We start from the raw sequence: 26,372 nt of genomic DNA, 5'->3' as shown, positions 1-26,372 counted from the left end.
TCTCTTCTGTGGTAAGCATTTACCATAATGTTTTCTACATTCATTTTTTTTTTAAAGATTTTATTTATTTATTTGACAGAGAGAAATGACAAGTAGACGGAGAGGCAGGCAGAGAGAGAGCGAGGGAAGCAGGCTCCCTGCTGAGCAGAGAGCCCGATGCGGGACTCGATCCCAGGACCCTGGGATCATGACCTGAGCCAAAGGCAGCGGCTTAGCCCACTGAGCCACCCAGGCGCCCCTCTACATTCATTCATATTGCAGCATGTATCAGTACCTCATAGCTTTTTATTGCTAAAAAAAAATATTCTACTGTCTGGATATAACACATTTTCTTTATTTGTTCATCAGTTGATAGACATTTGGATTATTTCATGTTTTGGTTATCATGAATAATGCTGCTATAAACATTTGCACAGAAGTTTTTGTGTGGATGTATGCTTTTAATTTTCTTGGATATAAACCTATGAGTGGAATTGCTCAGTCATATGGTAATCGTATGTTTAATATTTTGAAGAAGTGCAACACTGTTTTTCCAATGTGGCTGAAGCATTTTACAACTCAGGTAAGCCCAGGGAGACCCTTTCTGATTTCTGATCTCCAGAGCTATAAGGTGATAAAGTTGTGTTGTTTTTGTTATGTTTGTTGAATTTGTGGTAATTTGTTGTAGCAACAATAAAAAAAATAAATAATACAAGACCCAAAATACATGAAGCAAAAGTGACAGAATTAATGGAAGAAACAGACAATTCAACAATAACATTTGGGGACTTCAATTCCTTAATATTAATGATAGAATAATTAGAAGAGCAACAGAGGAATATAAAACTTAATAGTATAAGCCAATTAGACCTAACAAACCTCTATCAAAGACGTTACTCAGCAAAATCAGATACATACTTCCCATGTGTACATCAAACATTCTTCAGGATAACATGTTAGTGAATTTAAAAAGCCTCAGTAAACTTAAAGGCATTAAATCATACAAAGTATGTTCTTTAACTATGATGGAATTAAAATAGAAAACAGTGATAGAAGGAAATTTGGAAAATTCACAAATAGGTGGAAATCAAATAGCATACTCTTAATGGGCCAATGTCAAAGAAGAAATTTTATAAGAAAAATCAGAAAATACTTTTCTGTGAATGAAAACAAAAACACAATGTACTAAAACTTATAGAATATTCCCTATAGCATTGCTTCGATGGTAATTCATAAATATAAATAGTACATTGTAAAAGAATAAAGATGTCAAATGATACCTAAACTTCCACATTAAGAAACTGAAAAGGAACAAAAGAAATCCAAAGAGAGCAGAAGGAAAGAATAAATATTAGAGTGGAAATAAATGAAATAGAGAAAAATATACAGAAAATCAGCAATAAAAGTTGGTTCTTTGAGAAGAGAAACAAAATTGATAAATCTTTAGCTACATTGATCAACAACAAAAAAGAGAAGACTCCAACTATTAAAATCAAGAATGAAAGAAAGGGCGATACTACCAAATTTACAGAGTTAAAGAATTATTTGGGAAGTTATGAATAACATGGCAATAAATATGGCAACAATGTGGCATAAATTCAATAACCTAGATGAAATGGACAAATTCCTCAAATTGAATTGGTGATCAAAACCTTTCCACAAAGAAAAGCTCAGCGGGCTTCACTGGCAAATTTCACCCATTCTTTACAGAAGAATTAATACCAATCCCTCACAAACTCTTCCAAAAAAAATATAGAAGAGGGACTGTTTCCCCTCTTTATTCTGTGAGGCCAATATTGTTCTGGTTTCCAAACCAGACAAAGGCATCACAAGAAAACTATAACCTATATCTCTTAGGAAGGTAGATGCGAATATCTTCAACAAAATACTAGTGAACTGAATCCAGCAACATGTGAAAAGGGTTATATATCATGACTAAATAGCATTTTTTCAAGGACTGCGAAGTGTTTCAGCAAACAAAAATCAGTTGATAGGAAACACTGTAGGTTAAAGACTACATGACCATTTCAATAGCAGAAGAAAGGTTATTAAATAAAACCCAATTCCCTCTCATGATAAACACACTCACAGTATTGAAAATAAAAGGGAATGCTCTAAATCTGATAAATGCATCCACAAAAGATCCACAGTTAACATCATATTTAATGGTAAAGGACAGAACAATTTCCCCCCAAGATCACAATAAAGCAAGGACCTCTGCTCTTGCCAAGTCTACTCAACATATTTTTGGAGGTTTTAGCTGAATAATTAGATAAGAAAAATAAATAAATAAATAAATAAATAAAAGGCACCCGATGGAAGGGAAAATTATCTTTGCCAACAATATGTGAAGATAACATGTACAAAAAACTCAAAGAATTCTAGAAAAATCTTAAAATTAATAAATGAAGTTGCATATTGATATAAGATGAATACAATAAAATCAACTGCATTTTTAGAACTGAATACTGAACAATCTGAAAATTAAGAAAGGAATTTCATTTACAATAGCATCCAAATGAAGTGTATATTCTTTGTTGGGTGAGGCCACAGAAGTCTGCTTATTTAAATGATGATTGGACAGGTCCTGGTTAAATGCCTTGACAATAAGTCATCCAATCTTTGGCAAGGGGTTCTTTATGCATGTTGGGGCACATCCTCAACACTATGGAAGTTTCCAGAGTGCCTTAGCCTTTGCTTCCCCCTTGCACAAGCCCTCGAGGTCAGCCAGAGATGAGAGATTAAACTCTTCTTAAGCCTTTTCTAGGCTCTCACGCACCTCTCCAAATGCATGGGTCTTTTGATATTCCTAGGAATACGGCAGGTTTTCAAAGTGTCATTTAATTCTTCTGCTTTTCTGTTTAAGAATTTGGTCAACCTTTTGTTTGACTGTTACTGCTCCTCTGGCAGTTGCAATATTAAACACATACTGCTAATTGTTTGCTACAAATGCCCTGTCATATAACCTATGCATACAGAGTAAGTTCTGACTCAGGTCAAATAAAAACAAGCTCTGCATATAGGTATTTCCAGGGGCTTCCAGAAAGTACAAATAGTGACATTTATCTGAGAATGGGGTTTTGTGATCTCCAAACTTGCTCTGCATCTCTAGTTGCTGGTACTATGGTGGGCTTCACAGCTACCGTGATTGTGAGGCAATTGATTTTCAAAGCTGTGGCAGAGCTGGGGAGAAAGGAATGGGAATAGGGCAATTTTCCTCCAATAAATGTTCCTCAGAGGGTACAGACCTTTGGTTAAGTTCTTAAAAAAAGAAAGGAAGAAAGAAAGAAAGAAAGAAAGAAAGAAAGGGAAAGACTGATCATAGCAAATTTTTGCCGGTGTTCTCTCTGTTTTTATGGAAGAGGCAATTTTTGAAGGTTCCTATTCTGCCACTCTAGGAGTGCTTCCCCTTATGACTGGGTCTTTGAGTAAAATTTATTCTCATGAAATTTATTCTCATTTTGAGTAAAATTTATTCAGAGAAGATTTGATATTTTAGGGTTTTGGTGGCAAATGAAGAATATTAGGTTCTTTTAATAAAATGATCTCATTTATTAAGGTATGCATCTGAGTGTATATGTGAAGGTTTGTGGGTATAGCCCTATAATCACATGATATTATTAGGAGTCTGAAAAACAGTGGCCACATTCCTGGTGCAGCAACTTCAATTCTGTTTGTTTTAATTAAGTAAATATTAATTGATTCCCTATAAAGTTTCTATTGATATGTTATACCCCTGGGATACAAAGATATAGGTATGATACAGACCCTGATCTTAATGAACCTATAGTATTCCTCGCATTTTTTTTTTTTTTCTTGCTAAAACAAGGTAGAGAGGCCAACAGGCCTGGAGAGAATATTGTTTTAAGAATAAATGAAACAAGATGGGATTGGGAGGGAGACAAACCATAAGTGACTCTTAATCTCACAAAACAAACTGAGGGTTGCTGGGGGAAGGGGGTTTGGGAGAAGGGGGGTGGGGTTATGGACATTAGGGAGGGTATGTGCTATGGTGAGTGCTGTGAAGTGTGTAAACCTGGTGATTCACATACCTGTACCCCGGAGGTTAAAAATATATTGTATGTTTATTAAAAAAAAAAAAAAAAATTAAAAAAAAAAAGAGAAAAAAAAAAAACTAAAAAAAAAAAAAAAAAGAGGGACGCCTGGGTGGCTCAGTTGGTTGGACGACTGCCTTCGGCTCAGGGCGTGATCCTGGAGTCCCGGGATCGAGTCCCGCATCGGGCTCCCAGCTCCATGGGGAGTCTGCTTCGCTCTCTGACCTTCTCCTCGCTTGTGCTCTCTCTCACTGTCTCTCTCTCTCTCAAATAAATAAATAAAATCTTTAAAAAAAAAAAAAAAAAAAAAAAAAAAAAAAAAAAAGAGAAAAAAAAAAACAACAGATCTAGGCAAAAATCTGCCCAGGAATACCAACAATGCTACTGTTACCAAATGCTTATTCTAAGCCCAAGACAGCAAAGTGTTCTAAATAATGTTCTCATGCAGCCTTCATGTAAACCTAAGAAAGTAGATTAACCCCCTTTTTAAATGAGCAACTAGGCTATCAGAGATTAGATAAAATGATACAACTGTTTTGTTTTGTTTTGATTTTTTCATACCCAACTTGAATACAAGTGTGACTTTAGGAAGTGCTTCTTACGTAGAACCATATCCTGCCATTTACCTGAGGAGAACCATTGGGCAGTGTCTTCAACTTTTCACTGAGCTGTGACACTGTGGGAAATAAATTCATTCCTTCTTTCCTTCCTTCCTTCCTTCCTTCCTTCCTTCCTTCCTTCCTTCCTTCCCTCCTCTCTTTGTTTCTTTCTTTCTTTCAGATGTATTTATTTATTTGACAGAGGGAGCACACAAGCAGGTGGAAAGGTCAGAGGGAGAGGTAAAGAATCTCAAGCAACCTCCCCACAAAGCACAGAGCCTGATGCAGTGCTTGATCTCATAACCCTGAGACCATGTTCTATGTCAGAATCAAGAGCTGAATACTTAACCAACTGAGCCACCCAAGTGCCCCAAATACTTATTTTCTTAACACTTTTCTCTAGGAGGATCACATACTACTTTAAAATTGAACAAAAGAATTAAGCGTGCTATTACTTCCAAAGATTATCTCCTTCACACAAAGATGACTTACTGTATTAAGAAGGAAAGTGTAATATATACCTCTTCAAAGAATATAAAGTAGACCATTATCATTTTACAGGTGTATCTCAAAATTATCTTGGTAGAAATCTACTTGGTAAAAATCAAAGTATCTACATTTAAAGCCCAGGAAGAAGCGGGACATTACAATCTTATGAAAATTGTACATCAACTTCTTCATTATGCTTTGAAATCTGAACTCTTGACTCCATGTTTCCAGTATATAAAAAGGTTATTCATGCTTTAAAAACAAACAAACAAACAAACAAAAAAACACTAAATCATATACTTGTCAAGGAGCTTTCACACTATGGTTTTAGGCACCATATAAATACATAAACAGATAGTTTGTACAGGGAAGAGAGAGTATGAGGGATTTTGTAGAGTCCTGCTTATTCACAATTCATAAATCAACTTATAAGGGTAGAACTTATGTATAACAGGATACTGTCAGGTCTATTTCTGCCTCAGGCAATGAACTCGGGAAAAAAAATGCAGCATTCTGAAATTGTTTAAACCACTAATCCCAAATACTTTCATTTTATGGAGATATTTGGGAAGATACATGCTGTTTCATGTAATAAGCTCTGAGCATACAAAAGAAAATGCAACCCCAAGCATCAGAGAACTGGACATTGTATTTACCTCAAAACTACCTCACTATCATTGTATAGTTCCCTGGTATAGGAAAAGAGTAAATAGTATATTATTAAGGTAGCATAATGTGTGTGTTTCATTGATCTATTAGTATTAACCTGGAAATTGATATGCAGCTCTATGTTTCAGTTGCCCAAAGCTAGTCTAAATAAACCAAGAACAATAAAACATACCTGTGGATATAGGTCAAACACTATATGCTTTACTTTCCTCAAAAACAAAATTAAAAAAAAAAATAAAAAGCTTTTGTTTTTGGTGTTTCTGGCCAAAAGAAATTTTCATCCTAAAACAACCTGAAACCTAAAAACCAGAAAATATGCAAAACTCTTTCTTTCTTCTTTAAAAGCAAAATATGGTAAATTTAATGGTATAAGTTTTAAAAAAAATTGTTTTTTAAGTGCTAAGAGTAGATATTCATACATCTTTTCACACTAATTAGGTTTATTTTTCAATTTATAATTGTTTTGGTGTTTAACTTGGTAAGAACTTCAGACATGATGAAACATGGTTTGACAGTGTTTTTCTAATGGGGCTTGGTGAGCCCCAGACATCGCAGCATACTCTTCCTTTCTTACCTCACTGTGTTTAAGACTACCAGCTTTATAAAAAGTTTTGAGTTCTCTCTAAGTTCTCAAAATACCTATCAGTGGATAACAAATAACATTAGGTAACAATTATTGAGCACATGTGTATCGAGCAATAGTATTTGTGTTTTTAATATCCTACAGCATTTAGCCTTCACCATCAGCCTGCAAAGTAGGTATCATCATTATGCCCACTTCGCAGATGAGAAAACTGACAGGACTTGCAAAGCTGAAGCCAAGATTCTAACAGGAGCAACTGAAGCTGATTCCATGTCTCAGTGGTTTGGTCTGACTTGCACCAAAGTATGCTTGGCTTCTACTTTGTGGCATCATACCTTTTACTCTTTCAACAGTGCAAAGGCAATGCCAGGGCACATCCTCTGCATTGCTCCACTCATTCACCATTTTCAGTTAACTGATGAGTCTCTTTGGCAGATAGTGCCTTAGTCTACCCTGTAAATGCAGAGGGTGCTTACCTTACCAATGTATGATTGCCATCTAGTGGTAAATATGTACTAATAGTCAGTTCTACTGTGATCAGTTACCCATGTCATTCTTAAAAATTGTCTTGATACACAAATCCTGCTAAGGAACTTAGATACAAACAAAATCAAGTCCACTGTAGACAACTGATGGTAATGATCAATGTGCGTATAGTATTACTTTGAAACAATACAGCCTTTGGGAGACTGATCCTTTGTGACAAAAGTTTCTAAATGCCATCGATTGTACAGGCTATATAATATTGGCCCAATGCTTATAATTAAAAGTTTTCCACATGCGTTTTCTTTTGTAAGTTACAAATATGTTAGAAAATGCCAGTGTTCAAGCTGTTTTAATAAAAAATAATCATTGTCATTAAAGGGAAGAAAAATATGTACCTAACATTTATTGAGAATAAACACCAACAAGTAACTAAGCTTGCACAGATACATGAGAGCCTGGACAGGACTTACTCCTATGATTTTAGGTATTTTAGGTATTCTAGGTTTATTTCCCCCCTTTGCCCTATTACCTGTAAGGTAAAAAGATCCTCTTTTGATCTATCTAATTCCATGACATCCAGATTCTACCTTCACCTACCAGATTTTCTTATGGATTCCCAACTGTTCCAAAATCCACTCTCCTTGTCAATTCCAACACAAGAGGCTAAACATTATTTGCAAACATATGTGTCTTGAGTACAGGTGCTATATTTTTATCCAACTGTTTTAAAGTAATTTTCAATATTTATCTACTATTATAACATACTATAATGTCCTCATAGTTGAATCACTTATGTTTTCCACACTTCTCAAATACAAATCTTATTTGGTTATTGTATCCTGATTTCTTAAAACATATGACTGAATTCCAATTTCTACTTTCTCTTTTTAAAAAATTTTGCACTATTGTAAAATGGGCCTATAGTTATGGGCGAGGGACTACATTTGTTCAGTTTAGAGTTATGTTTTTGCTATATTTTAAAAACCATAATTAAATTTCCTTATTTTCCTTGTTCTCAAAGAATTCCTTGAATCTAAAAGTTAATTTTTTTAAATAAAATTTTAAAATCGTAGCCAATAGAACTGCTCAACATGGGAGTGCAAGGTAAAACTTCCAGAACTTTTTTCTTTCCATTGCTATTAATCTACTCTGAGTTTCCATTCCATTGGTTCAGTGTTGGTAATGTTTATTTTTATAGAAATCTATTATTTTAACAAAAGATCCAGACGTGTGTGTGTGTGTGTGTGTGTGTATGAACCTCTGTGGCTTTAACTCCTCCCAAATCACGAAGGTTTCTATTTGTTTCCTCACTTTTGTTTTTCCACCAGTTTTTTTAGGTATCTACTTATAGTATTATAGTTACTTATTTTACTATTTTTTCTCAAAAAACCTTTTAGATCAATACATATTCACTTTTTAAATTCTAATTTAATTTCTATTTTTCATTTATTCATTCCTTTGCTTTTCTATAGTTTGCTGACCAGCTGTGGTTTTTCATTTGAATTTATAATTCACTTATTTTCATTTATTTGGTGTGTGTTTAATAATAAAGCATTGATCCATTCATCTGTTGATAAACATCTAGGTTCTTTCCATAGTTTGGCTATTGTGGACATTGCTGCTATAAACATTCGGGTGCACGTGCCCCTTCGGATCACTACGTTTGTATCTTTAGGGGAAAGCTATGAATTTTACTCTGACTACAGCTTTGGTTATATATCATACATTTGGTAAGTATTGTGGTAGTGATTTTTACCAGCTAGGTAGTGACAGTTTACAGTTCCTCTATGACTTGATATTCACTTATTCACTTTTTAATAATGCAGGTTTTATTTTATTTTAGCTATTGATTTATTTTCTTTTATTATTAAATCTTGTTTACAAATTACAGATTATATAACTTCTATTCTGAAGAACTCATTTACATTAAATTTTTGCTGTAAGATTTAGATGTTTTAAAAAATGTAAAAATAAATGATTTCAAAGAATCTATATTTTCTCTTCACAAAGTATGAAGTTCAACATATACTATTAAATACACTTACTAGTTTATTAATTCCTCTAGTTCCATTGTAATTTTGTTTACATGGTTAAAAACTGAGATAATCTTTGACTCTGATGACTGGTTTTGTCAGAATCTTCCTATACTTACCAGATCTTTTGTTTTATGTGTTTCCACATCGTATTATCTGAATCCTCAAATGAGAAGTCACCTTCTCATTTTATTTTTTTCATCTGTCAATCCTTTTTTGCCTAATAGTAATATTACTATGACCATTGTATTTGTTGCATATGCATTGAAGAGGTCTACTATGGCAAGGGAAATAGGACAACAAAGACTAATTTGGGTAAGTCAGGGTATACCACTCTCATATCACATAGGATTGACCTCCAAAAGAAATTTTGGTTACGTCATTGTGGACAAAGAGACACTGCACTGAATGTCATAGTAATCAGGAAGACATCCAGCTGGAATTTATATAAGTTATAGTTCCTAGTTACACTTAGGAACAACTACAATTACAAATTAAATAAAGAAAATGTACAAGTTTCTTTTCTTTTATGAAAAGCACAGGGATCAGGTATATGCCAGTATATAGTGTATCCACTCTGAGCCTCTTCCAAGGGAGCAGAATCAAGCTGATCCTACATATGACTCTGAGAAGACTATAACTGTGATTCATATCCCAAATATAAAAGACTTTTTCTTGTTTCTAATAATCATTTATCATTTTTCATTAATTCCACAAAAAGAACAGTTGCTATTCAGTATCTCTCACTTAAAAGCATTTAAGGTTAAATGTATTTGTTTCTCATTATTTTTATTCTATGCATTAGAAAAAAAAAAAGAGCATAGCTGCATTTTACTACAATTCTGCCAAAGAAAGTACTGAATGTAAATTCATATTATGAGTGAATAATGATGTATTTCACCTCATTTTAATTTCAGTAATTGAGTGGGAAAACAGGAAGATCTATTAAAAGGACCTTGTGCTGGTCAAGCACTAACGAGAAAAATCTCTGAGTCACTGGCTGCCATGGTAACAGGGCATTATGTAAATCTGATTAGCATGCCCAGCAGCTACAAAAGTAATAGACTATACTACTAATTGCCTTGTCTCTGCTAGCAAGATGGACTTTATGTTCCTAAGGGGTGAGGAGTGGCATGAATCTGTTTATCTATATACGAGATATGAAATGCACTACATGTTTAAAAATTAAGTTCAGACACTTAGTACCACAAATAAATTACACTTTGAGGAGCTTTTCAAAAATTAAAATACATCGGCTCACTTTTCTCATTAACTCACAAATTTCTGAACAATTTATTTTTATTCAGTCTAATTTCATTGACATTCAGTAAGACAAAGAGTTGAAAAAGAAAAGGAATTTTCTTAAAACATGAAAATAGATCTATAGAGTTTCTCCTAAGAACAAAATTTTCCAATGGAATAGTTTAGAAATTGTACCAAGAACTATGAATCTCCAAGAGTACCTAGACCAGAGAGTGTCAGAGCCGGATGCAAGTGTATTTACAAATGTTAAATATGATAAACAAGAGACTACAGTCAGGATTGGGGGTAGGAGTTGCCCTCAGGAACAAGTGTGGGCAGACCTTTCTGCCACTAGGGAAAAAAAAAAAACGTATCTGTGTGTTTAACAATGTCTTTACTTCTGTGCCCTTGGCCTCTGAATATCAAAATACAGTGAAGTCTGCAATTATAGGGTTCGATGCTTTCACTTTTGCTTTGTTCTCTTTAATATCTTGAGTGTCATTAAATTTTTAAAGAAATTGATCACTGCCTTCTGATCCTTTTTGGTAGATAACTTAATTCTAAGAGGAAAACCTGCAAATTAACAGAAGCAAAGTAAACACTTGGCAGGTACTCTTGACTAGAAATCCATGTGCCTTGTCAGAGCTTGTGTCTACAAGGAGCACTAATACTGCTTGTCCTGGAATACTTCTTTTGTTAAATGTGTCAGCATGTGGACTTTTACATCCTCCAAATATCAAAAGCAGTCAATCTAACATCAATATATGAAAGCCAAAAAAGCATTTATCTACATGTCTCAAAATTCAGTGGAGGGTGTGGGGGTCCAGAGAGAAAAGCAACATCAAAGCCAGCGAAGTATAAACTTCCATTTATACAAGAAGACTAAGTCCTAGAGATCTACTGTATAACATAGAGTCAATAATATTGTATTGTATACATGAAAATTTCTAAGAGGGCAGATGTTACATTAAGTATTTTATAATAAATATTAACAATAATGTGGGTGGGAGGAAACTTTTGGGGATGATAGGTATATTTATGGCATAGATTGTGGTGGTGATTTCAAAGATGAATACTTCAAACTTACCAAGGTTCATGCATTACCTCTGCACAATTTTTTGTATGTCATTCATATTTGGATAAAGTGTTTTCTTTTCTTTCTTTTTTTTTTTTTTAAAGATTTTATTTATTTACTTAACAGACAGAGGTCACAAGTAGTCAGAGAGGCAGGCAGAGAGAGGGGGAAGCAGGCTCCCCGCTGAGCAGAGAGCCCAATGTGGGGCTCGATCCCAGGATCCTGGGATCATGACCGGAGCTGAAGGCAGAAGCTTTAACCCACTGAGCCACCCAGGCGCCCCCAATAAAGTGGTTTTAAACAAAAGCCAGTAGAGTGACAAAACAGAGTAAATAAGTGTGTTCCCGGAGAGAGTAGGCAGGTTCAGGGAATTGTGCGTACTGACCTGGGATGGAAGCAGCAGTTGGAAAGCCAGTCGGTGTGGCCGAATCCTGTTAGAAGCACGTTGCCTTTGGGGAGCCCCACCAACTTCCAGAGGCGGTCCTCCCCACAGGTGACCAGGATGTCTTTGCGGGGGTGCATGATGATGCTGCACAGGGAGAGACAAGAAAACAGTGTTTGGGGAGATGAGAGCAAACGGTTCCACATTTTGAATAAATGAAATGACAGTGGTTATCCCATTTCAGCAAGGCAGGACCGCTCACAGAGTGTTGGCTCAGGAGTCAGAAGAGCCAGGTTCTACATCCTGGCCATAGCTCTAATGCTTACATTTTTCTGATAGCCATCAATCTAACCAACTTCACTGGATCTCAGATTCCTCATTTGAAAAATAAGATGATTGGTTAGGCGAATATCTTAATCCTGACTTGAAAACCATAATTCTGATTTTCCTTTTACAGAGGAAAAATTATGCCAGTGATAATTTAATGTTAGGATATTTGGACCAGTAGCCATGCTTATTATAGAAAATCAAGATTCTTTTCAGACTACAGTGTATCTTAAATCAGGCATTATCCAGGAAAAGATCATGAATCATAACCACATTATCATAGCTCTATAACAAATACTATAAATGAAACATTAACTCCATGGCCCACTATCTATACGAAGTGAAGAAGCTCAAATTCTAAGCTAATATGCCACTTAAATTGGCTTCAGTCAATGCACAGTACACAAATTACGGTAATGAATTCAGGATGCATAAGGCAATTCCCACTCTATAAAGGCATAGAGGGAAATGAGAAAGAAGTATGTAAAATTAATGATTAACACATTAAGCAGTATTATTTGAACTGAGCTATGATCATTGTGGCTATTTAAATATTGGAGTTAAACCATTCTGAAATCAAGAGTCTACAAGGTTAATGCCTAATATTTTACCTATGGCAATGCTTTAATCTTATTTATATAGAGTTTCATCTATGCTTTACAATGTAATAGGAACAAATGTGCCCAATGTTAAGCACCTATTAAAATACCAGCCTATTTATTACCAACAAATTGTTCAATTTCAACACAGCCATCTCATATCAAAGATATAACGCATCTACTTGCCTGTATAGTGAAGTAAAACAAATAATGACTTAAAAAATAAAAATTACACATTCATTTCTCCTGCAGTCCATTCTATGAATGGCCTTGTTCTTTCCTTCTGCAATACAGAATTCAGGAAATCAATTTCTCTATGACATCATGGTCTCAGCCCACACCTCCATCATTAACTCCAAGGCTTACATGAGACCAATATTTTCCTCATTATGGATCCCTTCCAGCAATACCATTAAATCCCAAAATTTGGGGCTGCAAAATTATGTCCTTGCATTAGACCTATACAGTTTTGGGAAATCTGCTGGGGTCAGTCACTGTTGGAAATATTCAATTTACAGGCATGTAATCACTACAAGCAGGACCTTCTTTCTAGTGAAACACTGCCTCATTTTTTTCTCCAGCACTCTGCTGCTCAAAATAAACACAAGAGGGAAATTAGTCATTTTGCAATTCATCACAATGTTGGTTTGTGACTTTCAGAAGGCCAATTCAGGAAAGGAATTTATTACAGCTCAAATGTGGTAGAGGATACATTTATAGAACTTAATTAGAAGAAAAATATGATGAGAGGTAAAAAATGTCAGATTGAAATGAATTCTATATTCAAACACATATAAGAAGGCAAACCAAATCCTTGAAGCTACTGAGTATGATGTATGTTGGCTCAAAGCTTTCTTGGCAGACACGTGCACAGTTGGCTAGATGATAAATTACCCTCTTTAAGTAAGATAACTAAAATCACTGATGTCTTTACGGACTTTGAAAGATAAGTTTCCAAAATGACTTTTGTGAGGGGAGCTATTTGTAGAAGTTAAAGAGAAAATATAAACACACACACATTGGTAGTTAATCAGTTTTGAAAGTGTTTTTCCAGACTTTTCTGATCCCTTCCACTTTGGGGCCTCCTCCAAACCACCTGTAGTGTCTGCTTCTACTTTGTATGGTCTGATCCTATCATCACAATCTCTGGTTTCTTTGCTCATATACACCTTTTCTAATAATAATTCTTTTTTTTTCTTTTTAAATATATCTCATCTCTAAATGAGTTTTCTTCTAATTATTCTGGACAAATTTCAATCAAACACAGTATCCTATTTTTTAAAGAATATATGTTACTTCATCCATGAATTGGTCTTTTTAAAAATATTTATTTATTTATTTATTTGAGAGAGAGAGAGAGAACATGAGCAGAGGGAGGGGTAGATGGAGAGGGAGAGGAGAAGCAGACTCTCTGCTGAGCAGGGAGCCAGACATAGGGCTAGATACCAGGGCTGTGAGAACATGACCTGAGCCAAAACCAAGAGTCAATCACTTAACCAACTGAGCCACCTAGGAACCCCCATCTATGAAATGGTCTTTAAGTGAACAGAAATATACCCAGAATACACAGATGAGAATGTTTCATAATAATCAATCAATCAATACTTGTTATTGAATTAATCATTCGGTAAGTATATCTGCAAAGATGGGGTCATAGTGATAAAGACCCCTAGTCAAGAGTAGCAAATCCCAACTCAGATCACTCTGTGTGGAAGATCAAGATTGTGAACACAAGGTAGGGGCCATGGACCAGCAATACTTCCAAGATGCGTGAGTTCAGTATTATTACCAACTCCACTGTGAGGCAGTGGTGTCTGAAATCTTCCCCTTCTTCCTCACTAGTTAACAGTAATGTCATCTAGCACTACTTGAAAACCGAGTATGCACCAGAATTTGTACTAAATGTTTCCTTCTCACAGGTGGACTAAAAGCTCAGGAGGGCAGTAGGTTATTGCACCCGTTATGCACTCAGCCCCAACAGTGGCTGGCACATGCATAGGATGCACATGCATAGGATGCACATGCATAGGAGCTCTTCCACAAACGCGTGTGAAGTATCTGAGGGACCGACATTGGTGCTGTAAGTTTTGTTATTTTACAACTAAGTGAACAAGAGGTTGAGATATTATATAAGTTGTTCAAGTTCACCTTCAGTAATGGATGGATGCTGGCTTTGAACTTACGATAGTCTCGTGATTCTGGGGCTCATGATTTTCACAACTTCTACTTAGTATTAGTCTTTCATAGTTTATTATTTATATGTGTATATTTTAAACATCAACAATCCCTATTACAGAAATTGGTGATATTATCATTTCCCATAAGTTCTTAAGTCATTTAGTCACTATTAACACCGAGTTAGGGGGGCCTAGGGGGCTGGGTGGGTCAAAGCTCTGCCTTATGGCTCGGGTCATGATCCCAGGGTCCTGGGACTGAGCCCCACGTTGGGCTCTCTGCTCAGCAGAGAGCCTGCTTCCTCCTCTCTCTCTCTCTCTCTGCCTGCCTCTCTGCCTACTTGCAATCTCTGTCAAAAAAAAAAATCTTTAATATCAAGTTAAAGAACTCATCTAGGAACTGTCAATGTATATATCAAAGCTGGGTACCACTTGACTGTGAGTGTCTTAAAGGCTTTGGTGGACTCTATCATTTACAATTAAAATGCTCTGGTGCTGCAGGGGAAACCAGGGGAGTAGCATTCTCTAACAGTCCTGTCTGCATTAGGCCTCTGTCCTAATGTATTATATGTTGTACTTACTAAGATCTTTATTAAATATCTTCTCTTGTGCTACTATTATGAGCCTTGTATTGTGCTTCAAGATGTCAGAGGACATTGAGTTTTTATCTACCTATTTTCATATAACATTCCATAAAGAAAAATGTAGAAGGATATTTTAGTAAGCATTGATTCCATAGGCTTTTAATTCATTGAGAATTTCCCCAGTATATTCAACTTTTATCATTCTGGTTATCTCTGAATCATTCTTTTGAAGAAGTTGAAGAACAGGAGAAATAATGAGTCAGTTTCTGATAACAAAATTACAAACATTAACTCATTTATGCTCATAATGCCCTGAGGAGCTAGGTGAGTCTACTATTATATCCATCTTGTAGCTTAGGGAACTGGTACACATACAGGTTAAGTGATCTGCTCAAGGTCATGAAGCCAGGAACTGGCAGAGTGAGGACATGAATATAAGCAGACTGTCTCCAGAAGCCCCGTCTCTTAGTAGAGCAAGCTGAGAACCTCAACTGCCTTTTCTTTTTTTAGATGACAATGGGGCAGAATCCAACCCTAAATGTTGTCTTAAATGTTGTCTTATTTCTATCTAAATAATCTATGGAGATGCACCTTTAAGTTTCTATCAAACTTTTTTTTTTTTCATTTTCTAATGATGTGAAAGGCTTTAGTTACTGTCATTTGTTATTTTCTGGATATTGGACACTGGCTAGGTTCAGAGTGGTGGGGAATGAAAGAACGATGACTAAAAAAGAAGTACTTATGATTTAAAGCAGATGTTGGATAACTTTTACTCTAAAGGTCCAGAGAGTAAATATTTTAGGCTCATGAACCATATGGTCTCTGCTCTAACCACTCCACTCTGCCATTGTAGAATGAAAGTAGCAATAAACAAAACATAAATGAATAAGCAAGGCTGAGTTTCAGTGAAACTATATTCAACAAAACCTACTTTGGGGCCCTAGTTTGTCTAGTTGCCTGATCCTGATGTAAAGCATTTGCCCGGCATGAAGTAGCCTAGTGTTTAAGCGAGTAGCTCCAGAGTAAGATGTGAGTTTGAACTCTTGCTCCAGTGTTTACTTGCTAGGCATCCCCAGGTTCAGTCACTTCACTAGCTTTTTCCTCAGTTTCCTCATCTGAAAAATGGGAAGAATATAGTATTGACCTCATAGATTTGTTTTGAGAATTAAATAAGTAAATGCATGTACGGGACTTAGGATAGTGGCAGGCAAGTAATGAACTCAGTGAACACTATCACAGCACAGACAGAATCCCTGAGGCCAGCATGCCTAGATTTGAATATGGGCCTACAAATTCCTTAGTAGCTAATTACGTTGTGTAACCTCTCAGTCTCAGTTTCCGTATTTGTGAAAAGGAGGGAATTATAAATCTCATTCATAGAGGTGTTGTGAGGCTAAAATAAGCTGATATATGTAAAGTGGTTGAAACAATATCTGAACATGGTCTCTCCACTGACGTTAGCTATTATTATTATTCAAAACTACTGTACGTTGTTATAACCTACCCCTTCATGTAGTTAACTTCTATAAACCATAATGCTTATTTTAAAGAACATGGGTAGTAAAATTAGTACTTAAAATTGTAGATATTTAGAAATGATGTTTCCATATGGCTTTGGCAGACATTGGCCATTGCTGGGGTTTATTTGATGTTAAATCATCTGGTGAAAATGTAGCCCCCACACATACTACTTTCACAAGTAAACAATGCAGTTTTGTGGTTGTTTATTTCATGACATGACTTTTAGAAATGCATTGAGGGAAACAGTAGATAGTATGTGTACACCGATTCCTTATCTCTATCTTCACATATCTAACTGGCACAAAGTAGTTGTGGGTCATCTGGGAAAGCCTCTGCTAGGCCCTAGGCATCCTCAGATAAGAACAGTACAGTTCCTCTCCCCAAGCTCTGTCCACAAACAGGTGTCCCTCTCGTAACCATAAAATGACTTTGCTTCTCAAAGTTGTCTTCCTGAAGTTCTAATTAATAAGAATAATGAGCTCTTACTTAATATCTTCCTGGCACCTACCCTAAGTGCCACAAAGTCATTTTACTTTAAACTTTGAATATAAGCTTTCTGCTTCTCTTTAACTTACTATTAATTATAATTACAAGATTCAAAGACAAAGGCCCTGTCACCTCATTCCCAAGTTAATAAGCTTGTGACTAAGGTGGAAATAGTACAGGAAAACATCTTAGGGATTTAAAAAAAGAAAAAATTGTGGATGAATGCTAGTCCTGCTTCTTCATTAAGTCATGTTCTGATGAAGTATCCATAAAATGTTTTGTTAAACAATATCCCAGGCAAGTTACATAAAGTATTATGTTCTATAGGAGATTTTTCTTTTATAATAGGACATATTCCTTATAATAGACCACATGATATATACTTCAAAAGCTCTCCGCTCTAATTGAAATTGTTCTTTCCAGTAGTGGCATTACACAAGAATATTTTGGAAGGGATGTGTGTAGGTGTATGGAGAACACTATTAATTATCAGTAGAGTCGGTGACATAAGCACCACTGTTAGACTTTTCAAAGAGAAGAATATTAATCCAAAAAAAGATTGTCACAGGAAAGACTAATTAGATATCCCTGTCTACACTTTAGGTTATTCAGCATTGTAAACGTTTCCTTCACTTCAGTTCACAGGCTCTAATTATTTCCAACACAGAAGATGCACCGTAGTTTGAAAAGGAATCAATATCAAAATGTGTGCCCCATAAACTTCGGGTGACCACTTATTTACTTATTCTTAAGGACAGCACACACTCACACATGTTTTTATCCAGCTTACCAGGACAAATATATATAAAAGACTTGTTTCACTGTTACTCAGCCAGTAATTGCATCTTATAATTGGATACGCTTCAGGATTTACAAAGCACTCTAATGTGCAACTTTCTTTCACTCTTTTGACTAATATGTATCAAGAGCCTATGATGCAGTATGCAAAACAGACAGGGGCATCACCCACATTACTTCACTCATTTACATGTGAATGGATGGAAACAGTAACAATAAAATAACTGAACAAAATAATTCAGCTATGAGAAAAACATAACAAAGTGCTATGGCAATGATTTGGGGAGTGAATGTTAGTTTTGATGAGGTGGTTAGGGGAGTCCGTGTGATCAAGATGTGACATCAGAATGGCAAGAAGCTGAAATCAGAATGGCAAGAAGGAAGAGACATCTCTAGGATGATTTAGGAGCAGGAACAGGTGACTGCATGTGTAAAAGCACTTGGCTGAAAGGAATTGATGTATTCAATGGACAGAGGGAAGGTCAGACTGACTGCAGAGAACAGCAAGGAGGACTGTGTTGAAGGTGGGTGAGGAACAGTAGAAAGACAAGAATCAGATATAGGCTGAGAAAAGAAGAGAAAAGTTTATCCTAAGATCACTGAATGGCTTTAAGTAGGAGAGTGGTATGTGGTTGGGAAGTACTCAAAAGCTCTTTCTAGCTGTTACATGGAAAATAAGAAAGGAAAGAGCAAGAGAAGAAACCAGGACATTTAGCTAGAAGTATACAGCAGTAACCTAAGAATAATGGCCTTAGATCAAGTTAACAGATAGCTCCTCATTATTATGACAGATATCACTTTACTATGTTAACAGTTTCACCATTATCTTTAGAAAGAGTCAGCCCATAGTTATTCTCATCAATAAAGGATATTAAGTAATTAAATGTACCTTAAAAAATGCCAAAGTAAAATGGAACAAAAGTCATAAAACAAATATGTGCACAAAACAATTAGAAATCTGTCAAAATACGATATCGAGTCACATTCACTTTCAGAAGTCAGCTAAGAAAATGTGATATGGACATTGGGGAGGGTATGTGCTATGATGAGTGCTATGAAATGTGTAAACCTGGTGATTCACAGACCTGTACCCCTGGGGATTAAAAAAAATAAATGAATTAATTAAAAAAATCTTAATACTTCCCAGTTGCTTTAAGTTTAAAAACTGTGATATCATAGAGTTTATTCAAAGCTAAGTCAGATTTATATTGTCAAGGTCTGGAAAGTAGCATCTTCCTTTCATTTTTACTAAATAGGTGAGGCATTTTCATAGTTTATGGATTTATTAATAATGCCTTGGGAAGTAGCCAGAAAAGTTAAATTCTTTTTTTTATTTTTCTTCTTCAACATTCTTTCAACTTTATATGTACAACAAACTTGGAGTATGTGGCATACAAATAATCTTCCCTTTGTCCTGCTCCCTGGCTAGTAGTGTTAATCCAACCATCAACAGGTAAGAGGCAGGGAGGGCTGGGTGTGTGTTCTGGGTCATCAGTGGTGAAAGGCCTTCACCAGGGACTTTGCTTTCACAATAGATATTCAAAAGGCCATATACCAAAAGAACAAAGTCAAATACACTTTATGTAACACTACACATATAAGGAGTTCATACTAAACGCAAATCCTTTTTTTTTTCCAATTTATTTATTTTCAGTAAAACAGTATTCATTATTTTTTCACCACACCCAGTGCTCCATGCAAGCTGTGCCCTCTATAATACCCACCACCTGGTACCCCAACCTCCCACCCCCCCGCCACTTCAAACCCCTCAGATTGTTTTTCAGAGTCCATAGTCTCTCATGGTTCATCTCCCCTTCCAATTTACCCAAAAGCACATACCCTCCCCAATGTCCATAACCCTACCCCCCTTCTCCCAACCCCCCTCCCCCCAGCAACCCACAGTTTGTTTCGTGAGATTAAGAGTCACTTATGGTTTGTCTCCCTCCCTATCCCATCTTGTTTCATGGATTCTTCTCCTACCCACTTAAGCCCCCATGTTGCATCACCACTTCCTCATATCAGGGAGATCATATGATATTTGTCTTTCTCCGCTTGACTTATTAACAAGACGTAAATTGTCTAGCTTTTCTCGTCCCGTGTGAAGAAGCAGTTCAATACAACTTGCCAAAATCTTTGTCTTCTTTGAATTACATGGCACAAATGTATATTTTTATTATTTTTATTATTTTAAGATTTTATTTATTTATTTGACAGAGATCGTAAGTAGGCAGAGAGGCAGGCAGAGAGAGAGGGGGAAGCAGGGCTTGATCCCAGGACCCTGAGATCATGACCTGAGCCGAAGGCAGAGGCTTAACCCACTGAGCCACCCAAGTGCCCACAAATGTATATTATTAAACTAAAGTATTAGTTTAATTTCAAATCTAATCAGTTTTCTAGGGAAAGATTTCAGTTTAAAATCCAATCTTAGCTAATCTTAATTAAACTAAATCAGCTTCTTATAAATAAGCATAATACTATTTTTGTTATACTAATGTCTATAAACTAATATATGTTCCATTGAGATTCGTAGATTTGTTTTATTATGAAAAAATTCTCCAAATACATATGCAAAGGTAAACATTTTCCTCTGATATTCAACTCAAAGGTCATTTATGAAAAGTCAACATATATGCAAATATGCAGTCTAATAAGCTTTAAAAACCAGTTGAACAGTTGGATATCTATATTTCACAGGCTGGAGATTGTGCCAACTCTGGTGAGTACATAAGGGGGTGCCATTTCCCAGGTATCTTTCAAGAAGAAAATTCTTAAGGCATGGGGACCAGTAGCCTTGAATAAAAACCATTTAAATTTATTGTGTCTCTGCTTCACATAAAAAAATGTGATGTCATTTATTCTGTCTCCTTCACTTTACTCTTGTTTTACCTACCAAATAAAACATATCTTAGAAAGGGATACTTTCAATCTGAATAATACCATTCCATTTTCTCCAAAAGTTGTTGAACTTTCAAATATATGAAAGACTATTTCAAAATACATACTTAACTAAATTAAATTTATAAACTCTAAAGACAAAGAAAACCAGGCCCTGATAGTCAGGTATATGGAATGAGGGAGATCATTAAAACAGGTTAACTGTTTCCAGATTTATGAAAATACCTCCTGGAACTTTCCTGTTACTTCAGCAGCTGAACATTTTATGCTACATAGTTTTATACACACTGTGCTTCCTGTTATGAAATCGCTGTAGTTCTTTATGGTTTAACAGGTTTGAAAGTTACATTACACATTTATGTTCTTAAGAAACCCATTTCAATAATAAAGTTTATTTGGTTATTTCATGTTTCAGCAATTTACAAGAACTCTGTGTAGCTATGAATATAAAAATTTTCCATTTTACATCTTAGTATATTAGTGACACAGAGTAGATGCTTTTTTAAGCTACAGTCAAACATTCCCATGGTAAGAGCTCTATCACAAAATCTCTTTTCCAGGAGGAAATTTAAAAATATAACCTAGATATATAATCAAGGAGTAATTGGAAGTATTACTACTTAAGACAAGGAATTAAGGTAAATTTACATACTATAGTACAGAATTCTGTTCTGAACATAGCCAAATTTGTTAGAAACCACCAAGCCAGTGTAAAGATTATGATATTTAACTACTGACACATTTTTTGGTCCCTATTTGATAAATACATTAGAAAGCCAAAAGCAGTTATTTATGATTGATTTATTATTGAAGAAAACTCAGTAAAATTCAGTACTATTTTACAAATACATGTTGGAATTTGAGGAACATTTTGAAATTATCCTAGGTTACATAGATCATTCTAACATCTGATTTCTAGATCAAAACGCACGCAGGTCTCATTTTATGTCAGAGATCATGTGGGAAGAGTGATGGGGACAAGAGAGGCCAGCATCTCTGAGTCTGGTACTCGCTGTATGTAGCTGAGGATATTAGAGGGGAAGCTGAGGAGCTGCGGTGAGTTAGCTCCTGATCAGTTTCCAGTGAGTAGGAGATGATGAAGGAACGAGAGTAAAATTCAGTTATAAAAACATCTCAATAAAGCTATGTAGAAAGCACAAGCAAGTTCAATTCGGGGTTGGCAACCAGATGTATAGAGCCAGGAGTGATGGATACAATGAAAAACAGAAGTTCACAGGGTGGAAGTCGGTAGCCAACTGGAACCAAGTGAGAAATGATCAACACATAAAATCTCTTTAGGGGCTTGAACCCTAAAGAGAGAATGAGGTAGACAGAAATAGGTCCAAACAATGACAGGTTAAGAAAAACAAGGAACAGACAGGAAAAGGGTCCTGATAATTTGCCATACAGTAGGGTGCTGTTGTATCTTTTATTCCTATGAATTTGTCTCTGCATCATAAATGCTGCTGACATATTCCTTTCCACGTGACAGAAACAAAAATGAAGAAGTATCATATATTGGCTACTTCTATATCCGACTGCCCACTTTGGGTAAGAAAAGGGGACAGGGAGAGCAATCCCAGCAGCAACCTGCTGCGATCTCAGGGAGGGCGCTGGCCCTTGTTTTTACACAGCCCAATACTGCAATCAGAGCAACTGCACAGACACTCAATTCCATGACTTATTATCTACCTTGACTTTGACCAGTTCAGTGAAAGAAATAAAAGTTATGTACCATCCTCAGTTCTCTGAAGCACACAGTTTAATCAACTCTTCTTTTTTAAATAACTCAAATTACTTTCTTTATGTAACATTCAATGTCTGTAGCAGAGACTCTCCTAAAATTATTCAAAGCTGGGTGTCTGGTGGCTCAGTGGGTTAAGCCTCTGCCTTAGACTCAGGTCATGATCTCAGGGTCCTAGGATCGAGCCCCACATCAGGATCTCTGCTCAGCAGGGAAACTGCTTCCCACTCTCTCTCTCTGCCTGCCTCTCTGCCTACCTGTGATCTCTGTCAAATAAATAAATAAAATCTTTTAAAAAAATTACTCAAATCTTCCCTGTGCAATGTGGCTCTGCCTCCACCTACTTTTGGCATTATATGTGCATGTGTGTTTTAGCACTTATGTTTTATGTTTAACACTTTGTTTTTTTTTTATATTGTCCTTAGCAAGGAAAAGAAACTCACTATAAGAGCAACCAGAGGTGGGTGGTAATAAGTGTTTGCTTCAGTGTTTATCAAATCCTTCATCTTGCTTATTCAAGCTTCCTCTGTGTCTAGTTGTCCTTTATTTACCTCACTCATGTAGGTATAAGAATGTCTAAGAGTTTAAGATTCTGTGTTCTTGTGCACTCTGTTTTATCTCTCCTCAATTTAAGGTTTCAGTGACCTGCAGAACTTCATCTGATTTAATAACCTCACTTATTTTATTACAATTCTATTTGAATCTTCTCATCCTCTTATACAACAGATCAGTTGCTTCCACATCCCTCCCCTCACACCTTTATCAATGTTGTTAATGCATTAAAGCAAAATTCAGACTGAAGGGGAGAAAAGAGTGGTGTGGACAGATAATCATGGGAAATACTTTATTTTGGGTAAACAGGCACTGACAATTCTGAACACAAAGTCGCAAATGCATTAATAAAAAGACTTTTATTCTAGAACATTTTGCCAAAAGGAAATTATTTTGCTATAGCATGTTGTAAATTTGACAGAAATAGAAGGAATTTTATATGTCATGATTATTTTCTTTTTTGGTTATAACAATCACAGCAATAGTTTAAGCAAAGCAGCTCTATATAGCAGTTATTCTAAATGTTCTGGCATCTGTATAACTGGACTTAGCATTTGAAAGATACCTAAGCCTCGGATTCCGCTTTAGTAAAATAGGAATAAGTGTCTTTAGCTCATATAGATTAGATTACATAATTCATAAATAGTACTTAGTGTAACTCCTGATGTTCAATAAAATTAACTATCCCAATTATTATCTTAAATAGCTTTGAGAGCTCCTTCTCACATAGTAGGTATTTAGTGAGTTATTGTGGTTGACACCATTGTCTCCCCAAAATGTCCATATCTAGAGGGGGGTCCTTTAAAAGACATGTGCTTTGGTTGCCTCATGAGCTGGATAAGGCAATCACAACTTCCTCATCCTCTCTCCAGTCCTTGCAATGTGGGTTCTGTTTTCCTTTACCGTTCCCAGAGCTGCTCCAAGGACATGGCCTTGAGACGGTAATGTGAGGTTGAGAACACCTGCATGGTATACTTGACTGAACCAGGTAAATCCTCTGTATAAACTTGGGTGGCTCAGTGGGTTAAGCCGCTGCCTTCGGCTCAGGTCATGATCTCAGGGTCCTGGGATCGAGTCCCACATCGGGCTCTCTGCTCCGCAGGGAGCCTGCTTCCTCCTCTCTCTGCCTGCCTCTCTGCCTATTTGTAATCTTTCTCTGTCAAATAAATAAATAAAATCTTTAAAAAAAAAAAAACTTTTAAGATTTGGCAGGCGAGCTCGGGGATCCACTCGTATCGATGCCACGCAAGACAAGCCTTGTTATATAAGTTCCCTTGCTTTTTAAAACATCTACCACCCTGGGTGGGCTGCCTCTTTCTTCAGACTCTTTCCGTCCTCTGAGCATGGGGACCAATTTCAGATTACACCCGGAAAACTTTAGAGGAGGTTATGAACCAACAATGTCCAAATCCCTGGAATCTGGGAGTATGCTTACAGTAAGAAAATTATCCTGGATGGTGGGTCTAATCTAATTACAGGAGCCCTTAAAACCAGGGGAAAAAAAATTGAGATAGAAGCGTTAAGTCAGAGAATCAAAGTACGAGATTTGACCCACTTTACCTGCTTTAAACTTGAAGGAAGGGGAAAATGAGTCAAAGACTGTGGATAACCTCTAGAGATGAGAACTCTTCTCTCCCCGGCAGCCGGCAAGGAAAAAGGAATCTCAGTTCTACAAGTACCTAGAACCGAATTTTGCCCACCATCTGAGTGGGCCTCAAAACAGGTTCCATGTCAGAGCCACCAGACAAGAACACAATCCCGCTGATGTTTTGATTTTAGCCTAGTGAGATGCTAGGCAGAGGACCCAGTGAGCCTGCCCAGACATCAGAAATGTATACTGATTAAAGTCACTAAATTCTGTGGTAATGTGTGATAGCAGCAATAGAAAACAAAGTCTTACAGTGAATAACAAAGGAAATTAAATTTAATTCAACATATTTTTGGTCTATTTCACGGAATATGAAGTTATAGTTTCTAATATTTTAAATTTAATATAAAAGGGTCTCACTGATTTAGAGCAGTAGTTTCCAACAAAAACAAATCCATTAATATTTTATAATTATATCATTTTGGGTAAAATTAATCAAAATTCTAGATGGAACACAGGTTTTTTGTTTGTTTGTTTGTTTTTGCAGAGACTGATTTTCTTGAGGCTTTTATCAGTCTTGAATCATACAAGAACATTGTAATTAAGTCAGAAAAACTGTAGGCAAAGAAAGGTATATAAAATAAGCTACCTTAATTTCTTCCCCAATGCAATGTTAAAATCCATCTTGTTCTAAGAGAAGTTTCATAGGCCCTTCTGGCAGGTAATTTTAGTAGGTATATATCATTACATTACTTTATACTGTTCCATATTATATATACTTTTGTATGTACCAAATCCTCTCACAGCTTCAACTGGTTTTATCAGATTGGAAAAATATTTGATTGTCAATAGTAGGCTCTCTTTTCCTAAAAAATAGGTATGATTTTTAATAAATCTCAACCTTTTGAAGAATCATAATAATTTTTTTATATTTGTTTCTTTTTTTTTGTTTTCATTTTATTTTATTTTATTTCTTTTCAGTATTCCAGCATTCATTGTTTATGCACCATACCCAGAGTTTTTTATATTTGTCATAGTTATATATTTTAACTTGTGAAAAATAATTAAGACATATTAAGTTGCCACACTTAAATCCTCTAATGACTATGTTTTGTGATGAATAGCTTTTTTTCCCCAAATAATCTTTGCTTATTCTCATTATGATGAAAATACATGACTCTAAATTTAAAAACTACTCTTAAAACTTTTTTTCTTTTACTTTTGTTTAGCAACATCAATAAAAGTAAAAATATAAGAATAAACTGGGTCTTTTCATATAGTTGCAACTTCACAATAATAGTTTCATTCACTTTGTCTCCGAAAAGAAGATGTATTATATATACATATATATATATATATATATATACAAGGAAATATTACTCAGCCATCAAAAATGAAATCTTGCCATTTACAATGACCTGGATGAACTAGAGGGTATTATGCTAAGTGAAATCAGTTAATCAGAGAAAGACAATTATCATGATTTCACTCATATGTGGAACATAAGAAACA

General features: G+C 35.7%; 1 protein-coding gene across 1 annotated transcript in view; it reads right to left on the bottom strand.

Annotated features, from left to right (window-relative positions):
* The window catches only part of SPAG16 (sperm associated antigen 16), a 1,041,622-nt gene that overhangs the window by 535,967 nt on the left and 479,283 nt on the right, over positions 1-26,372 (bottom strand). The window contains exon 11 of the mRNA XM_044241541.1: positions 11,596-11,739. Coding sequence (XP_044097476.1) covers positions 11,596-11,739 — 144 coding nt within the window. The remainder of the gene's footprint in view (positions 1-11,595; positions 11,740-26,372) is intronic.

Source organism: Neovison vison, chromosome 3 (genome assembly GCF_020171115.1).
Source record: "Neovison vison isolate M4711 chromosome 3, ASM_NN_V1, whole genome shotgun sequence".
In the NCBI taxonomy this organism is placed as follows: domain Eukaryota; kingdom Metazoa; phylum Chordata; class Mammalia; order Carnivora; family Mustelidae; genus Neogale; species Neogale vison.
This window is presented reverse-complemented; position numbering and strand designations above follow the sequence as displayed.